Raw genomic sequence first — 19504 nt, 5'->3', positions numbered from 1 at the left:
GGATAGGAAGAGGGCGACAAGATGGGGGGAAAGTGAGAGAAACGGATGAGATGTGAAAGAAGTGAAGAGTCGATGGGGAGAGTGGGTGTTTTGCATTAAGCGGAGACGATTTACCCAACTTCAATCTTTTGGTTAAATATCTGATTACAACTTCAATATTCCTGTTGGTTTCTATCTTTCTTGTATTTCTTTCTCTTTTTTCCCCTACTTCTATTCTATTTAATATCTATTGATCAGCTTGAAATATCACCTTCTGCACCTTCATTGCATTGAATAGTTCATAGCCCTCCACCGCCTGCGAGAGTGGCATAATCTTATCGGCCATGAAGCTATTATTCGTGTCAGGTATGATGTAGTAATTACCGAATGTCAAAATGATGAACTTACCTAAGTTTATGTTGGTTTCTCTTAAGCACGTCAAGGGCTTGAGCAGAAACAGAGCGAACGGGGCATCGACCCATTTGAACAGTCAAGTTCTTGGAATAGGCATCATTGCCATCCCAAGGAATCTACAAATAACCCTCATTAGCCAACCACAATATCCGAGACAAAAAATATTACTTACCTCTCCATTATGAACACCCACACTGCTGATAGTTCCAAAAGGTCTCAACAATTCAAACCCAGTGCGCAAGGCAGGGCTCAATCCAACAACCTCAATAACAGCATCAGCACCACGTCCGTTAGTCAACTCCAACACCCGCTTGTCCAAGCCAGCACGATCGAGCTGGAAGTTCCAAGGCTCAGCACCAAGTGACTTGGCAAGTTCCAGACGGGATGGGACAGAGTCAACCGCTAGGATGTGCTTGGGTTTGTACTCGAGGGCATTGATGAGTGCGCATAGTCCAACAGGTCCACAACCAATCAAAACTACTGTCTGCTCAGCAATCTGCTCCGGGGTGGAGTTCTTGAATGCATTATGCGCTGCAAACCATCCAGTGGGGAAGATGTCTCCCATGAGCACTAGGAATTTCTCGTCAACACCCTCGGGGGCCTTCATGACGGAACCTTCGGCATTGGGGATCCGGGCCTATATTGGTTCAATATCAATACAAGTAGCGTATGAAGAGTTATACCATAGATACTCACATATTCAGCCTGTCCACCGTCCAAGCTGTCACAACCAAAGAGACCGTTCTTGTCGCAGCGCGATGACCACCCTTGCTTGCAGTAGAAGCACTCCCCGCTATCATGATGTCAGCGCAATCCCATCCAGTAAATCCAGTCGACATGAAACAAACCATGAAGTAGTAAAAGCAGTGACAACACGGTCACCCTTCTGAAGAGTCTTGACAGCACTACCCATCTCAACGATCTCTCCCACGAACTCGTGGCCCATTACGAAGCCAGTCCCTGCAGGCTCCACGCCACGGAACATATGCAACTCACTGTATAGAATTAATCAATAGGGTCAATGCATGGTCAATTTTAAAGTTACCTTCCACACAGTGCGGTATATCCAACCTTAACCACGATATCCTCCGGGTTCTGCACCTTAGGAATAGGCCGCTGCTCAACGGCAACCTTGTAAGGCCCGTGGAACACGACGGCCTGCATCATACCAGAGTCCGAGGGAGCAGGTGCCATTCTGCGTGTAACAATTAGTCAATGTCTTTTTTGTCTTTCTTTTTCTTCTTTATAGTTGGGACACACGGCAGAGACTTACTTGGGGAGTGGTGGGGGAGATTCGGAACCAACCGTTTCTTAGATGTCGAAATTTGCTGAATATCGAACGATCAAGTTAGACTCGGATCCGAAGCCTTTAAAAAGAATTCTATGGTGTAATTTCTCCATCTCGGGCTTCTGTGCGAATTATCTGGTGGGGCGGTACCACTGTTGTCTCCACTGATAGTGAGGCCGGAAGGGGATATAGATGCTCTAGAGAAGAATGATTATATCGGTAGAATCGATGTTGGCCACGCCTGCAGACATACATAGGTAGTCTTAATATCCCTGAACAAGTACAAAGATTCAATAGAAAATAGTATAGAACATAGTATGGAAATATGCTTCGAGAGCCTTAGAAACTTACGGTAATACTACGCGGAAGAGAGATGAGCCGTGAAATGGTATTATTCGAAGGACATATCTAAGAAGTGATTCTTACACCAGACCATGTCCACAGGAGAAACCCATTTCGATCAAGCCCGAATAACCGATTCATATCAAATGCCCCAATCAACGCCTTTCGCGAAAACCATAGCTGAAAAGCAAAAGCAAATCAATCTGCAAAAGCGACGAGAAAAATAAATGCCCAGAGAATGCAACCCGCTGAATGAATAAAATAGAACCCCGAAAATCAATATCTCGAAACGATGTCATCGATGCCTGGACGTCTCGTATATCACATCTAGCACACCACGCATAGAAGCTCCTCTTCGAGGATAAACTTGCCCTCTTTGTATTTCTCTGCGCTCTCGTATGCCTTGTCGTACTTCCATCCTACAATTTCCTTGCACTGTCTGCAGGAGATATCCCGCACGATGTGTCGACCGGTCGTCATGCTGCGCTCAACAGCCTCGCCTTGTGTGACGTTGACAACACTGTTGAAGAGGTATGCTTTCCCGTGTTGGCCTCGGAATGACTAGGTGATGATGGGTTAGCAACGACCATAAACGTAGATGGCGCAGCAGGATAACTCCATACCCGACTGATGATATCATTGTAGTCTGCCAGATGGGTCTTGCAGTCTTTGCACCCAAAGATCTTGTTGGCGGTCAAGTAGACGTTGTATGAGAGACCCATGGTGGCTGCGGCTATTGGCGGACAAGGGTGTATAAAGAATTTCTGGTAATATGGGAAGTAGAGTATCCTGGGAAGTGAGTCCGAAGAGTAGAGAGCTTGCACTGAACCTAAAGCGATATGCGGACGGTTTATTGAAAAGGGGCAGGGTGTTTGGCTGCTTGGGCTTGAATATGGAGTAGTCGCCCCGCCTTTGTTTTGACTCAGAAGGACCCAGTCCTGCTGCCAGTCCTCTTGGAAGAAGTTTCAAGCTTGAAGCCCTGTTTGGCTAATTCAAATCCCTTAGAGACCAGAGCCTTCGTACAAGGTTTAGAATGATGCCTGGGTTGTCGTGAACAGCTGACGTGTGGACGATAAGCCGATAAGAGGCGACTCGGGATTCACGGAGAACAAAGCTGGCTTAACGGGATTTATGCAGTTTATGGAATTTATGGATGTCTCGGAGAGGATCGGCTGGGTTCAGGGTGTACAAAGGAATTGAAGTCAGATGAGATGAGTTCGAAGGCTTAATCCCTTTGCCTAAGGCCCCGCACCAGCCCTGAATCATCGTTGGTCTCGAACCCTGAGCTTCTCTGCCGACATACGTATGTATGTACATGTATCTACATACAACAACTAATTGTACTTACATATATCCTATCACTGTGTTCGTTGAAATGCAGAATATACGAGGCTCGCTGTTTATGGACAAGTCATTTTAGGCAATCATCAATTCAAAATCCCTGTACATAAGGCGCCGGGAAAATGCGCTCCTCAAAAAAATATGCTCAAATGACCAAATTACATGTCTGAAAGCTGCATCCTAGTCTTTTTTTTTTTACAGAAGCCTTCACTCCATATATATCTGCTTCACTCGTAGTCCTTGACATAACGACCAGGCAGCTCAACATCCCACATAGGGCGTTCCACCACCGCGACTTCCAGGTTACCACCAGGGCCCTCGTCAGAACTATCGCCCGACAAAGTGTTGAGAGGAGCAATGCCGAGGATATCACGGTACTTGTAGGTGTGCCACCATCGACGAGTGGGCTGAGCCGAGGCGCCATTGACCTCAGCCAGCTGCTTCTTTGGGGTCTCGCTAGCGCCATTAGCACCAACGCGTTTTTGTGAGCCCTTCTTGGGAGTTTCGGCTTCCGACGCAGCTCCGTCACCACGTCGTAGACGGGCCAGGGCTGTCTCGTTGGTGGCAGCGAAAGCATCGTCATACTCGTAGGCTTCGTCGTCTTCACCCGGAACACGAGTGCGCTCCTTGTCCAGCGCGACCCATTCGCCTTGCGATTCGTCGCTGCCGACGATTTTGCGGACCTTGGTGCCAAAGTGGACGTCCATCTTTGACGCGTGGATTCGGTCTCCGGCACCGGTGTTGTGTTTTCTTCGCTCGTCCTCGTCGTCGTCGATGGTATCGCGCTTTCGCTTTGATGCCTTGGCAAGCTGGCCTGCTGTCTTGCCTCCTTCGGTGCCGGCGGCACCGGCTTCAACTTCCTCTGGGGAGGGGAAGTCTTGGAGCAGATCGAACATCCACAACCATGATGCTCCATAAAGCCAAAGACGCTCGCGGCCTTCGAAGAGATCCCACATACAGCCCATAGCTCGGTCTTTAACGCCACGGAATTCTGCAGGGAGATATGCCTTAGGGTTGCGTCTTGACCAGTCGGACAAGGTGCCATCTCGGGCGTCGAACTCGACGAGCTGATGCTCACTTGTGAGGACCATCAGGCGGTCTTGGCCGGCCTGATGCGTGCCGTTGGCCAGAAGCTTTTGTGTGGGCGCGGCCTTAGGGCGGAAGGACAACAAAGTGATGCCGGACTTCATACGGGGAATTGGTGAATCAGCGGCAGCAGTGGTCCAGCGCTCTCCCTCAATCGCGATATCCTCGTCTTCGTCATCGGATGAGTCGTCGTCGTCGGAATCGGAGGTTGTATTACGCTTGACGGCACGGTTTGCTGATTCTGTCTCTGTATTCAACACCCATGTGTCGACACAACCAGAAATATCACCACATGCCAGAAGCTGGCTATCTTCGGAAAATACCACTGATCGTATCGTTCTCTCATAGTCGCCCAGTGTTCCGTGGGAGGCCTTTTCGTGTCGTACATGCCGTGTAGCTCTCTTCAGCTTTGCGAATTGTGGGACCACCTGTGCTTTTTCGGTGGATGCAGGGTTGGGCTGAATTCGTGCCATATATATTTCACTGTTTGGACGGACGATAGACAGCCATCGGCCATCGGGAGAAATAGACACAAGGCGGGCACCTTCGTTGGACAGCTCTTTGGGAACTTCAATCTTCTGAACACGCAGAGTACCCTTCTCATCGCCCTTCCGCCGACGCAGAGAAAACAGCTTGACTTCACCAATGGTTGCAACAGCAAGGGTTTTGCCGTCCAGAGATAGCATCGCCGAGGAAATGTTTTCCTCTCCTTGGATCAGAACCTTTCCAACAAGTCTGTGCCGTTGACCATCAATGTTCTCTTGCGGTGATGCAGGGCCTCGAGATACACGCCACAGGCTCACTTCTCTATCCCAGAAGCTCATAACCAGACGGGCGGACGGAGCAGAGGTAAGTTGCGGGATTTGCGGTAAGCTGGAGAGCTTGCGGTGGTGCTCCTTTCCGAATTCACGCAGAGGAAGAACGATAGGTGTCGCATCAGGACCTTTGAAAATAATAAGTTAGCATAGTACTGGTAAACACGCCTGAACTTGGGCGGGAGATGGCATACCTCCAGATACAGCAATACTGATATCTTTTGTCTCGTAGACAGCAAATGTCTTGACATCGTGAGTGTGGTAGCGACGGTGCATAATCTCGGCCCAGCGACCCTTCTTATCGCCCTTCTCGCCTTCCTTCTTGCGGTAGACCACCGTCCTCTGGTCGGCTCCTCCACTAATGACAGTATCTCCGTTGGAACTTACTGCCACATCAAGTGTGTCGGCAAGATGACCTTGTATCCGTTGAATGAGAGAATAGTTCTTTGCATCCCAAAAACGAATTTCACCTGCCGAGTCACCGGAGACAATAGTGCCATCCGGAAGACACTTGACAGACCAAACCAGCAACTCCTTGGGACCACCACTGGGACCCTTGCCCAGAGAGATCGTGCGGAGCTGTGAACCAGTGCGAATATCAAAGAGGCGAATAGAACTATCAGCGTATCCAGCGACGATAGTATTGCGGTTCTGGAAGGTTACGCTCAAGACCCGCGCTCGTTTTGTTGAAGGGCGCATCAATCTTTGGAACTTAAGGTCATTATCAGCAGTAGACAGGATCACAATTGAACCATCTGCACATCCTGCAGCAAGGTGCTGGCCCGTGTACTCGCCCTCAGCGGGTCCAGTCTTGCCTTTGGGTGCCTGCCAGCGCGGCTGCGCAGCAAGACACCAAATCTCGCCATAGTTTCCACTGGAATGGCGCAGCGGGCGACCATTCTCGAGATCCCATTCGGTGACGGCGGTGGAGTATCCAATGCTGAACAAACGCAGCTTGCCCGGCAATTTGACGTTTTCGGGCCCGTCCTCCTGGGGATCCAGGGTCCATGCGAGTCCTTCAATGCTGCGGTCCTTGCCTCCACGCATCACAGTTTCTTGGAACCAGGCACCGCGCATCGGGTTCCAGATTTCGATATCGCCATTCGCACGGCCGATCGCAAGTCGGAGGGTTGGAGTGCCACGTCCAGCCAGGTCTGCTGACGGAGGATGCGAGAATGCAAGTGCATTGATCGCCTGCGGGTTGTAGGAAACGAAACGGCAACGGTGGATATCCATTGTTAAGGTTATGGGCTTCGGAGCCAGATAGCTCGTTCGGGGTTTTATTGGCGTGAAATTCTGAAACGAGGGTGCTGAAGATTAATTCAGAGTATGTTCAGCTTCGGCTGCAAGTCCAGCATTTAGACACTCATTTCTTAAACACAAATGGGTGGTTAGAGCGTGGTGCCGGAGCTTTCTCGCGATTGATGCGCTGCCGCTTTTTTTTTCTGTAGATAATTTTTAGCGGCCGGAATATCTTATCTTGTCAGGTAAGTTTCCCCGAGATCACGTGTATCATATTTACTGTTTTCTGCCTTCTAGTTCAGGCATCAACTTTTGTTATTCTTACCTACATATATAGGTAGCATTCATGCGTATTTTCTGAGGGAAAACCAAGGAAATGGTAGCATAGTGTCACTGCAGCCCCGGAGTGTCCTACTATATATTATATCAGTCCTGTATGCTACTAATTTGCGTTGAATAATTTGTGTCGCTCACATCGAGCACTCGATCCAACTTGAAGTATACCGACTTTTATATTGCTAGAGTGGTTGGTGAAAAATGGATTCGGATTGGCCAACAGTAATTGAGGCTCAACATACATGATCACAAAGAAAAGAGATTATTGTTCCGAGACAGCGAAGTTTTGTAATATCACGTACCATACGATATCTTTGACACGGTATTATGAAGTCAGATTAACGGCATAAGCACGGCAAATTTCAGATTGAAAAACAGTAGTAAGCGGCTATCAGTTATCGCACTCATCCAGATATGGATTTCTGGACATCTGTCAATCAAGCTTCAGACCTGATTGTGTTACAATCTGGATCAGGGGTGTTCGGCGGCACCTCTCCAGAGCAAATTTTGTCAGCTCAGTATTAGATATTTGGTGGCGTGACAGTTTTAACTAGGTTGTGCCGCTAGATGTCATTGTAGATGGAGATCACCATCCCAGATGCAAGGGAGCCAGTCGAGAGGCTGCCACAAAATGCAGGCTCAGGCGAAGATGTCAGCGCAAGCGGTCTGATTGTGTTACGACAGTCGCCAATATCCAGTAGCCACAAGCGGTCGCGGGGCTGAAGATTTCCTGATATCTCTTCATAAGGATGAAGTCTTCCATCAGCGGCCTGCCACGTCAGAAGCAACCATCAATTTTAGCTTGCCATAGCCCACTGTGGCTGGCTTGGACGTACTCTGTTATGCTTGCTTATGTATCATATTTCTGAGGTGCTTGCAGATGAAGTTTGTTATAGGCTGCGGCATTCTTGGCTCTGCATTAGACAACTTACGCGCAATCGCCTTTGCAATATATCACTGGACAAGTATGGACAAGCTAAAAAGCAAGAGAGGCTGAGTTGAATCCGGGCGTTGTCATTGGACGATCTATAATCAACATGCGGGAAAGGAGGGGGCAGACAGTAAGACGACTTCGAACAAGATGTATGGCGTTTTTTGGGAGGCCTGATCAAGTGGCTTATATCGCCTCTGGGCTTCCAGTGTCGAGCCCATGCGATCCTGAGACTTGGAAATTCAAGGAAAATAGCCTCTGTTGCGGAGACCGAGCGGGATTCCACTGGGTTACAGGCAGCAGCTGCGGGGGTGGCTATTAGTGATTAGTGACACCCCTGTCAGCGTGGGCTCGGACGCAGCACCGGTCGCATGGAATCAATAGTTCGGCTGGGTTTGCTGATATTAATTGAACTTGTTCTTTTCAGTTTGTTAGTAATGCTCACCTTCGCCTTGTCTCGAGTAACTTTCATCTATTTAACATCTGGGGCTGTGGTTGGCCTTCAGAAGTCGCCGCAATCGGGCTCGAACTCAATTATGTTGATTCTCATTTGCTTCCCTGCGCCATCGTAAACGACTGGTGTAAGTCGGATCCACATTCAAGTTCCAATCTAGCTGAGATGGACCTCCAGCTTTTAAAGAGGTAATTCCGTGGTGGAACTCATCGGCCGATCCGATACTCCGTAGGCGATATGGGGGATATTATTTGTTGAACTAGTAGCCCGTCCCCGAGTGCACAACTTTGTGAGATCGCGTGCTGCCTCGGCGTTGGCTTAGGACAGGGTTCAATAAATTCATCCATGGATAGTTCACGATGGTGTCCATTTTGGCATTCATCCCGCAATCCGTCCTTTCTTTTTTAAGACCGCGTAGTAAGACCGCTTTCGTCTAGGTCGGTATTTGGGTTTTCCGTCGGAGCAGAAAGATACTGGATCAGCAAAATAAACGCAATGCCAATCTGACGCGATGAGCATGAGAGTTTGCTGGGATTCGCGCCAAAACAGAAACCAAATTTGACCCTTAGGGCGGATAAAGGCCGAGCGGCCGACTGCATGTGCGTGTCATCGAGGTGCCCGTATTGATCCAAAAAGCAGGTACTAGTTAATATTGGTCCCTGAATTAAGATCTTCGGGGCCTTATATCATGTCTTTGTTCTGGTTTCAAGAAGTCGGCTATATTGTACTGTCATCGAACGCGCAATCGTGAAAGTGAGAAGTGTGGGACGCGAGCCTGGCAATGACGGCATAGACTGAATTGATTGACATGAGTACCATACCACTAATTAACTAATCCTTAAGATGTACTAAACTTGGAGCACACAATTGCAAATAGCATTCGGCAGGCTGGTTCGTGAGTGTTTCTTTCAGTTTGAGTTCAAGTCAAATTTGAAAATTGACAAACAGTACGGAGTAACGTACGCAAACCAATATAACCTCTTTCGGAGAGGTAAGTACAAGTAACCGGTACTCCATACAGCATTGAAATTGAATGCTTCAAAGTGGACCTCTCTTGTTTTTTCTTTCCTTACGCTACGGGTATTCCCCACTGTGTTTTGTGCCCTAAACCCCGTCAGGCTTAGCGACGTACTGCGCAGCCTTACAATTCCGATGACCTTTTCTATGTCGATTGGAGAGACTAGACTAGAAAATAGTACAGAGGAGCTCAATTGATCCAATACAAGTTTATTGCTTACGCAACTTGGTATACTATAGAGAATTGATAGGCAATGTGGCAACTTGAAAGAAGCAAAGCTCTAAAAAAAAGGGGCGGGGAACAGCGAAAAAAACAGGTCAACCATGGTTTGAGCCTCCGCAGCTGTGTATAGGCCCTTACCCTTTTAAGAATTGTCTCAAGACCTCCGATTCGCTTTGCTATTTAGCACCGTCCTTATTCGTGGTGGAGCTTTGTGAAGACTCTGCAGTTCTTTGAGCTTGACTTGGAGAACTACTTTTTGTACAATATTATATAGTTCGTGAATAAATGAAATGGCAGATATTCTTCTACAAAATTAGAATGTACGTAATTGTTGGCTATCCTAGCTCGGGCTTAATATCGGAAATTACGTTGCAGGCATAAATCTTGGCTGATCTATTCAAGTATGGCAAGCATCATATACGATCTTCATGCACCTTGTCAACTACCTAAAAATTTCCTCAGCTTAAGCACAGGTAGATGAAGCAAAAATACCAACTTAGTGGAGTTCTTTTCACTAAGCGCAGAAAACCCTTCGTGACATTTGTATAACTCCCCGCAGAGGGGCCACGAAACGTCAATTTTTCACCGGTCAAGAACACAGCTATTTGCCCGGTACGCACAGAATTTGCAATGTATAACGTACATTGTATAAAGTGTTTCGTTTCACGCACAGTCTTTTAACAATTTATTAATACATACATCGAATGCATTTGACAAACGGTCACTTTACCACCGGATACAATTGAAGATCATACGAGCAGCAATATATATGTTTAGCCATTTAAGTCTCTCCTCCTTTTAAGATAGAAAAACATCCGAAGAAAGCCGCGATTCCGAACTCCAAGTCTTACTCTTTGTGCGTACGGTATCCGCGCCATCCGACAACCGCCCCAATCCCGCCACCTTGGTTCATATCGAGACGGACAGTGGAGCGAAGATCTGTCAAAGAGCGGAGTGGAATGAAAAGAACTTGAACTGCATACACACATTGATCTAACATCCTAGGCGAACAGGCAAAGAAGTAATCGGGGTTTGATCTTTTATAGTACCATGGTTGATACATACCGGCACGGCCCAGGATAACCGTTGTTGAGGGTGGAGTTTTGGCCATGTACGTGAAGTTTCCATGGTTGACGGCGTGTACAGTCGGAGAGTATCAATTTAGAGTGGACCAGATCCATCTGTGTGAGCAGAAAAAATTAGACTGAATCCCACACACTTACGTTTTCTCGGCTTATTTTGTCGGGATCCCTGTGGGCTGTATGAAATTAATGTGTTTGGTATAGACTACTGCAGGTGAAAGTTGTTACTCCGCATGGAATGTATCAGTCTGCGATATCAGATATCTCTTATGTATGAATAGATCGCTCATTTTTCATCTCTAGGGCTTCTATGTTTCTTGCATGAATCAAATTGTGCATGTACTAGTTATGTGGACTTTGGTATAATGTATTGGAAATCGCTCGTATCCACAAGGAATTGACTCTATCATGCCATCTAGTTATCATTAGTACGTATGCTGTCTTCGATGCAGAACATACATCTAATACATGATTCGGTGTGATTTCTGTGTCCAATCCACACCGCTTACCTACATACAGATGACCTTGAAAGTGGTGATACAAAGGTGCGCAGATCTAGATCTGCAGGAAATGCAGAAATCAGAGAGGGTGCTCGACGATGTCAATTAGGACTACGCAACTCCATGAAGTATGTATCTGTGTAAACAGAACGATATCTCCCTTGCAGATCGGAAGATCAACCGCTGTAATAACATACATTGTAGCTCCAAAGTAAATGGAATAAGCAATGTGGAGAGACCCAAAGGGTCAGATTACTGTCTCTTGATTTGAGAGGCACATGCAAGGGAAGACCACATCTATCCCGCGGCCCATCGGGGAGTCAGATCTTGCAGCAACTGGGGAAACTAACAGATACCACAGACATGGAGTTTGCTAGTTCCCGGCACAACATCCCCTTGAAAACTTGCATTGCTAGATATTCACAAGATGAAGCTTAACCCCGTGCTTGCCAAGGATCAACGCATCCCTTCTTAAGCGCCTTTACCAACCAGTCCCCCGACCGAGCAAATGTTGCACACACAACATTCAAAGAAGTATACAAAACACAAAAACGAGACGTTTAAGCGCTAAAAATAGATAGCATTGCCATTTATCTGCCGCGGAAAGCTAAAATCGTTTAGAACCAATAAATGGCCCAGCCCAGACCAAACTCGAATCAAGTCGATGGTTATATGTGCGCGGCTTGAGACTGCCGCCCTTGGATATGCTTGATTCTGCTGGCAGTTGAAACACAAGGCGAGACAGGAGTCAGGGGCAAACATGGCAGGATTGACGTGCCGATTTGCAAGGCTCTTCTTCCCCTTTTGAGTAGGTAGATGGCCTGCGGCGGCTAGGCACGTCAGAGGCTAGGCACTAGTTTCCAAGGCACCCGGGTGCTCTGTGGACACATGTACCCTTACCAACTGAGGAAGTGCTAATTAGCTGAGACTGCGCACGGCTGCGATAGGGTGCCCGTTGACCACGTACTTGCTGCATGGCTTGATCCGTTCGGGGCCCCTTTTTGGGCAGGTTTGGTTACGTTTATTTCCTTACTGATGGATAACTGGGATTTCGTATTGTGAATATTTAGTGGTTCATATCATTTTTGTGCTTATGGGGTAAGCAGATCATTGTGATGGTTTGTCTTGGTTATTGTTCCTTTTCCTCCTGGGTTGTGCAGCCTCCTCGTATATCTCCGCCATTTATGGACGGACTATATGGGCAGTGCATGGTTATATCCACTGCTATGGGTCATTAAATGTACTTCCCTTCTCATGCGTTGTAAGAATTTGTATAAGCACCATTGCCTAAAAGGGGAGGGCTAGATAGGGGGTGTCAACCTGATCGGCGCAATGCAGGTGCCAGACTCATCAAGGAAAAGACACTCACAAATATGAGAACTAGCCAAGCCGTTCTGTGCAGCTGACGCATTGCTAAGAATGAATGAGAATAGATAATTATGGAGTAGCGATTTACACATTGCAATCAAAGCTTCTGTAATTAAACGGTTGGTATGGTGCAACAAATGTCCCTGGCATGTTAGATGTGAGTTTCCAACGACAAGACACTACAATTGTACTGCGTAGTTAGTGTGTTTGTGATCTACTTCTGCATAATAACTAGCTGTGGGTATCATTCAGTTTCCTTATTAGACTGTCCCTTGCTTTTACGACGTTGTACAGGCCCGAGAACACTCTTTAATGGCCATCGCTTATCTCTTCCCCTTTTCTGTTTCTGCTAGCCGGGCACGAGGCGGGAATCCTCCGTTGGCGATAGGGTGGCCATTGCTTCGGCAACTGTCATCCCCGGTTCATGAAAAAAAGCGCCATCGAATGATTCGATCCGCATTCCATGAAACACCTGAAACTTACGGGTCCCTACATGTAGAATTGTGTCGCAGATCAAGAGGCACTGGAGAAATTATAGGCTGATATACCTTGACGCATGTTAGCGAGAAACGACCAAGTCGCATGACGATCAATATTTCTCTATGAAGATGTGATTGAGTGGCTGAAGTTAAGGCCTGGGAACCTTACACGCATACAGAGCGATCTCATTTGTACTTGTAAGGAGAGGAAGTAAGGGGAGGCCGTGGAAACCTCCGAATCATAATTTGGGTGAATCGACAACTCAAATTTATATGATTCGTAGAGGTTCACGGGGAGAAAATCTCCATCAAAGTACCTAACACGTAAATTGGTAAAGATTGGCACAGGAAAACCAGTAAATCCAGACGAGTTGAGACGTCTACAAACCTTATCTGTCTCGAACCTGGGGACAAATCAAGCGCAATTACAAAGTAACACAAAGCGACGAAAGTATACATTATTTTAGACTGTAAAATCGAAGCAACATGCATTATCCAATTTCCTTGACACCATTACCCAAAACTCAACGTGGAATGACTACGGAGTACGGAGTAGAACCTGCTTTTGCGACCGAAATTGTCCCCACATGGGCTCGCCAAATGGCGATAGATCCCTGCAAGACAAAGGAGGCTCGGATTATCGGAAGGCAATCTAGGGCAGCCTAGCGCAGCTGAGAACGCGCATTGGGAAACACGCGAGATGAAGTCAATGCCGGGGCAATCCTGGGCTGCTGGGCCAGTCAGCGACCACCGACTGCAGGAGACCCTAGAACGCGACCGTAGACCGTATCGAAGGCTTTCTGGAGAATCAACTAGTCAAGCGTTGGAACCAACAATACTAATAGTTAACTCTGTTGGCCTTAAATACAGGTCGATCAGGAGGATTTTGGGGCCGAAATTCGCGTCTGGTATTGTGCTTTTTCTACGTACTTGTATACAAATTTATCAGAATTTATCAGAGTCGATTGTAATTCATATATTATGTAGAATGACAAGGAAATATTTCTCTCTCTTTTGAAGATCATACAATTCTACAAATAATCAAGTAATTGAAAGACCAGAAATCAGAAACCAAAAAAGACCTTCAAATTACTAGACAATCTAGTGCGAACAAAATGACTGGGTCGCGGCTTACGGTCGAAAACACAATTCGAGTTTCAAAGCTATAGATGCATGATGCTGTAGACACATCGGATTTAATTGTTATCTATGTTAGAAAAGAAAGAGACAGAAAGAAACACAGTAGTATGATTTATCATATACAATATTCATACTCCGTAGATACTCAATGTAAAGACTCCAGTTCTAGCAAATTACTAGTTATCGTACAGATGTACAAATCGTAAATATGTAAAGCCGAATATCCCCAATATTGCAAATCTCGGGTGGAATTTTGGTTTATGAGTATTACCTGTCCCTATTCACCTGTGTTCACTCATAGCATATAACTGTAGATTGTGTATGAAACTTTTAAACCCTTTTTGTACGTAGTATGAGTTTCAAGCGACAGGTTTCAACTCCTTGTCTTTTGTCCTTGCAGTGAGGGGATATAATAAAATTACCCTCCTAGAACCCGTTTTGAAAAATACCGAGGTACCCTTACAACCTTACACCTAAAGGTACAACCTAGGTACCCAGGTACCCGTAAAGTATCGTTATACCAGTAAACTTACCACCTCCACTCTGTGTACTCGTGGATTACCATACAACAGCTACTGGTATCTCCGTGGCTTTTGTCTCAGCTTCCTTAACTTCCTTTTCTTTCCCTCACCCGCCTGGAGAGAGAAAGTAAAAAACCTCCTCCTTGTACTCCTCCTTCTCTTCTTCATACCTCTTTTTCTCTCTCCCCTTTTGTTTTCTACCCTCCCTGTCAATTTGCGGAGACCCCCCCGGAATTCTGGTCTACTGACTGAGTTACGATTCGACGTAGTCGACCGCAACCCTCAGTCCGCTGCACTAGATTCCCCCCTCCCTTCCCCCGATCCTCCCAAATTTGACAATTCGACGTTTGTTAACTCAAACGGCGATCCCCTCCGTCTCTGTTCATCGGTACCTCCCTGTTCCTCGGACATCGACATTTTGGACCCTCCTGTTCCAGCTCCTGCCGGTTAGACGAGCGACAGTGTAGGAAAACCATATCGGTTGACTATTTTGATACGAATTTGGTTTCTGTATCAGATTGATCTTGAGCTTCATATACTGGGTGAGTGCGGAAATCTCCTTTTTTTTGGTGTTTTGAAGATGTGTGGTGCGAATGCTCGGAACGCCCCAATTGGAAAGATGTTTACCGAGCCTCGATTTCGATCCGACAAGAGCCCAAGGGAATCGTTTGGGAAAATCCAAAAGATATGAGATTTTTATTCTTCAGAGAGCATGAAAAAAAATTGCCCCACAGGGCATGCTGATTTTGCGGCCTCAATATCCAAATATCAAAAGCAGACACGACGCTCATATATATCCAATCACCCCACCACACAAGCCAGGATCCGGATATAGGAGGGAAACAGTTCTGATTGTCGGTCCCATGAATGGGAATTTATGATTTCAATATACAATTGTGGAATGCATATCTACCGATTGACGGGCTCTGTTTCGTCAAGTTCCGAATGGTTATCTGAATGAACTGCTTCTATATCCCCCGGTGTGGAAGAATTTAAGGGGTCAATGAAAATCCTATACTCTTGTTGGACATACTGGAATGTCGGGGTGTTAATAAGGCCGCGGCACCACATACTTCATTGATGAGCACAATTGATCTACTGTCAATTGTATTGTTGATTGTCATGAATTGTTGTCAATACAATCGAAATTTGATCCATACAAAGAAATGGGGGCTAACATCATTTCGTGTGCTAGGACTTGTTTCATCTGACTTTGGATCTATATCTCATCGTCTTCCGACGCGGATATCATCTTGAGCCATATCCAACACTCCCATCAACTCCAGTTCAATCTCTTTATTGAGCTTGTTCCTTCAACACGTTAATTCGTGAAGTGTGAGTTCTGATCTCTGATCATTCCTTTGCCAAGACCTCTCCCCTGATGATCTTGACCCCTTCATAGGGTTGTCTTGTACCTGTACTCCACATTCCGCAGAACACTGGCCTAGGGGTGAAGACGTTGACTCGTTATTCATCTCTTGCGTTGGTATCCAACAGAATCCCAATTCAACGGATCATTCCTGCCTAGATGCCAGTCTTGCTGTCACGGTAAGGGTTGCATTGTGCCCTCTGCCCGAAGGCTCTTTACTGGGTTAGTATTTCTCCGAAGGAGCGATGACCCTTTCCTTCTTATGGATGGATATCAACTACATCTTTTACCCCGTGTGCCGCTATCTCTTCCTCTTGCTACACTACACTCTCTTACCTTCATTTCCGTGTCACTTGACGATTACGATCTTTAATTTTTTAATCTTTCTTCACGCCGGCCGCCGCTAATACATTAATTCTATCCAGCTTCCGTCTTTGAAGACTTCTACCCTCGGACCTCCTCGGCCATCTCTTTCTCCAGCATACGGACTATTGTCTTGTGCTGGCACACTCCTTAATTGTTCAACGTCCCCGTCATTCATTCCCATACACTAATATCACGACTGTCACTCTCTTAATTCCGTCGTTGTGCGAAAGATCTGCCCTTTCGGCATCCATTCATTGAAACAAGACATCATCATTACCCCTCGCCTGCTCTTTACTTCGGTCATCCAAGCACTACCGCAATCATGGATTACCACCGCAACTACCGTACATGCTCAACCTTCTTCGTTGAGGACGATTATGGAATGGAATCACGAGTCCGGCAAGAACGTCAAGCGAAAGAGGAGCATCAAAAGCTTGTTTCTCGTGAGCGTCAATATGCCATGGCCGACGAACTGTCTCGCCTTACCAGCGTCGAGCTTCGGGATGATATCCTGAGCCACATGTTGGAGATGGATGTGAGTTTTGTCTTATATATGCCGTTTTTGATCTGACCGCCATGCTAATTGTGTTTTTTTTGATATAGAGCCAAACTCTGCCCGATGTTGAATCCATTGACATCCAAACCGAGATTCAGTGGTTCATGCGACCGTATCTTCTTGATTTTTTGATTGAGGCTCACACTGCATTCCAGCTGTTGCCTTCTACCTTGTTCTTGGCGATCAATCTTTTGGACCGTTACTGCTCTAAGCGTGTGGTCTACAAGCGCCACTATCAACTGGTTGGATGTGCAGCGCTGCTCATTGCGGCCAAGTACAATGATAAGAAGGATCGTGTACCTACCATTAAGGAATTGAAGTCCATGTGCTGCTCCCTCTACGATGACGATATGTTCACTCAGATGGAATGGCATGTGCTTCAGACCCTTGGCTGGACCATTGGACACCCGACTGTTGATGCCTTCTTGCAACACGCTACTCTGGATGACCCTTTCGACGCTGAGGTGGAACACATGGCTCTGTACATTCTGGAGATTGCCCTTTTCCACCGGGATTTTGTCGCTAAACCGTCGTCTGAGCTTGCTCGCGCTGCCCTTGCGTTGTCACGCTGCATCCTCAATAGGCCACAGCCTCGTCACACTCACTGGGCTTCCCAATACGATTCAATGACCCTAGTCGCGTTGTCCCAGCAGTTGCATCAGCCCTCAACAGTGGTTTCCCGCAAGTACGCTTCGGCTCACTTCTCTCGGGTCTCCAAGGTTATGGAGCACTTCCTCAACCGCCAGGCTTCCTTGGCTAACTATGCCCGTTGCACTCCTCCGGTCGAGACTCCTATCGAGTCCAAGCCTTACAATGGAGAAATGGGCCTTGCCACGCCTCAGAAGTCTTCGCAGTTGACTGCTATTCCTCACGGTTACCTCACTCCTCCCATCACCCCGGAGAATGAGGCACTGGTGCATGCTCATCACGCTCACTTGGGGAACCACAACATGACTCGCGGAATACCCACCGTCAACGGCTGTTCTCCTTCTCCCGCGCCATCGTCTGAGATGCAATACATGAACAGCGAAGCATACCAGCAAGAGGCTATGTACATGGCTCAACAAGCTGCCCTCCAACATTTCCCCGCGGCACCTACCCACATGGGAATGGACCAGTCCTATTAGGGTGGTACATAAAAGCGACAGCGGACTTCAAAAGCATTTCCAAAAGATCTTGGTCATTGCACATATTCCCTCCAGTCTCACTTCATTTTTGTCCACCTCATGGAATCATTCCAAGGAGCGTCCAATCCTGCATTGATTCACATCGCGATATCTTATCCTAATACTCAATGCGCCATTTCAGCTGTCGACCTGTGCCATATCCCTCGAATTCGACTGCATCCTCATTCGTCTTTTCTGCTTAGCATTCGACTCTGGTTCTACGTACCCGGAGTCGAGACCAGCCCTTCACTTCCTGTTCCAAAAATTGCATACCCACTTGCTTCCAATACCCATTAGTTTTGGGTCATCAGTTGCACTTGATTTGACCACCTAGCATTGCGAGCGCGAGCCATGTTGATTTATTTGTTTTAAGAATGCATTTTGTCTTTCCACTCCCATCCTCCCCCATTAACTTTTCTTCATCGAGGAATAACCCTCGACTTTTTTGTATTGCTGCGCGCCAGTTCGCGCAGCTTTTGATATCCCTGCCCTTACACGATCTTTAGCAGTGCATATCCGTCTGTCCTACCCATCGCACTACCCCTTACCATTCACGTTCGCCTCAGAAAATCACCAAATCGTTTTTAATGTGCCTGAGTTCGCCCTCGCGTTCGGCCCAGTCATGGGATGGACTATGCCCGCTCATCACGGTCGACGCGTGGGAGTGTCCAGGTCGCAAAAAAAGCAAAAAAAGCGAGAAAACCCGGAAAAAATTACATGTCTTCTGGAAGGTTTGCGCCATTGTTCATCTTGGGTTCATTGGTCTATTCCTGCCCTCTCCTCTTCTTTTGTATCTAGTCCTTGATATCTGGCCCTCCATGCCTACCCTGTCTGATTTGGAGACAGGCGGCGAGGTGCTTTCTTTATTATCTGTGGATTTGAGAATGGGGGCTGTCGGTCGTGCCTATGGCCCTGAATTATATCCCATTTTCAGTCAACTTGGATACATTTTTCGTCGTAGCTTATCTTTTTGGCTCGTATTTTTAACGTAATGCTTCAAACTAGGGACCTGTGAGTTACTGCATGCGGTTAGTTTTACCCTTTTTAGTCCAGCGCCTCAATGCGTCGTTCTGTACCTCTTCCCTCGGTTGGCCTGACATAGAAGCTCGCCCGGCCCCAGTGATCTCTTAGGTTTTTTCCTTCCTTCCTCCCCTCTTTTCCATTTCTGCCCTCACCAACCCCTGCGCATTGGCTCTCAAGCCAATGCCCTGGCCCCTGTTTTTCCCAGTTTAGATACTTTCTTGAACAGGGTGTTACGGACCCGCAGGGGCCGCACCGAATTAAGGATCAACGGGAGCCAGTCGTGCATTCGACGTGTAAGTCACGTGCAGGTCATGGTTCCTGGAACCATGGCCATTCCACAGGGAGCATCCGATACGGTGTAATGGGAGGTGTTGGCGGAATAGCCATGATTTGGCGTGGCCTTGAGGTTGACAAAACCGTGGTCTTTCCACTTAGATCTCATAGTTTCCCTCGCCGCTCTAATGTA

The 19504-nt window shown here is 47.1% G+C and overlaps 3 protein-coding genes across 3 annotated transcripts; 1 reads left to right on the top strand and 2 right to left on the bottom strand.

Moving 5' to 3' along the window:
* Positions 1 to 226: 226 nt before the first annotated feature.
* Positions 227 to 2745, bottom strand: N7529_005600 (Alcohol dehydrogenase superfamily zinc-type; the record flags this gene model as incomplete). The annotated part of the gene is made up of 8 exons (XM_057241127.1): positions 227 to 313; positions 417 to 509; positions 566 to 1030; positions 1090 to 1186; positions 1242 to 1388; positions 1439 to 1588; positions 2358 to 2574; positions 2652 to 2745. 8 exons carry the CDS (start codon positions 2743 to 2745, stop codon positions 227 to 229), a joined length of 1350 nt encoding a protein of 449 aa, XP_057096486.1.
* An 846-nt stretch (positions 2746 to 3591) lies between these two features.
* ura7 (small subunit rRNA maturation protein UTP4) lies at positions 3592 to 6501 on the bottom strand (the record flags this gene model as incomplete). Its single annotated transcript, XM_057241126.1, has 2 exons — positions 3592 to 5393; positions 5460 to 6501. The coding sequence occupies 2 exons, from the start codon at positions 6499 to 6501 to the stop codon at positions 3592 to 3594; spliced, it is 2844 nt and encodes a 947-aa protein (XP_057096485.1).
* A 10114-nt stretch (positions 6502 to 16615) lies between these two features.
* N7529_005598 (uncharacterized protein) lies at positions 16616 to 17976 on the top strand (the record flags this gene model as incomplete). The annotated part of the gene is made up of 2 exons (XM_057241125.1): positions 16616 to 16828; positions 16897 to 17976. The coding sequence occupies 2 exons, from the start codon at positions 16616 to 16618 to the stop codon at positions 17974 to 17976; spliced, it is 1293 nt and encodes a 430-aa protein (XP_057096484.1).
* Positions 17977 to 19504: the final 1528 nt, after the last annotated feature.

The sequence above is a fragment of the Penicillium soppii genome (assembly GCF_028829465.1).
Source record: "Penicillium soppii strain IBT 18220 chromosome Unknown utg000005l, whole genome shotgun sequence".
NCBI lineage: Eukaryota > Fungi > Ascomycota > Eurotiomycetes > Eurotiales > Aspergillaceae > Penicillium > Penicillium soppii.
Note: the sequence above shows the minus strand (reverse complement) of the source record. Positions and strands in the feature narration are given on the sequence as shown.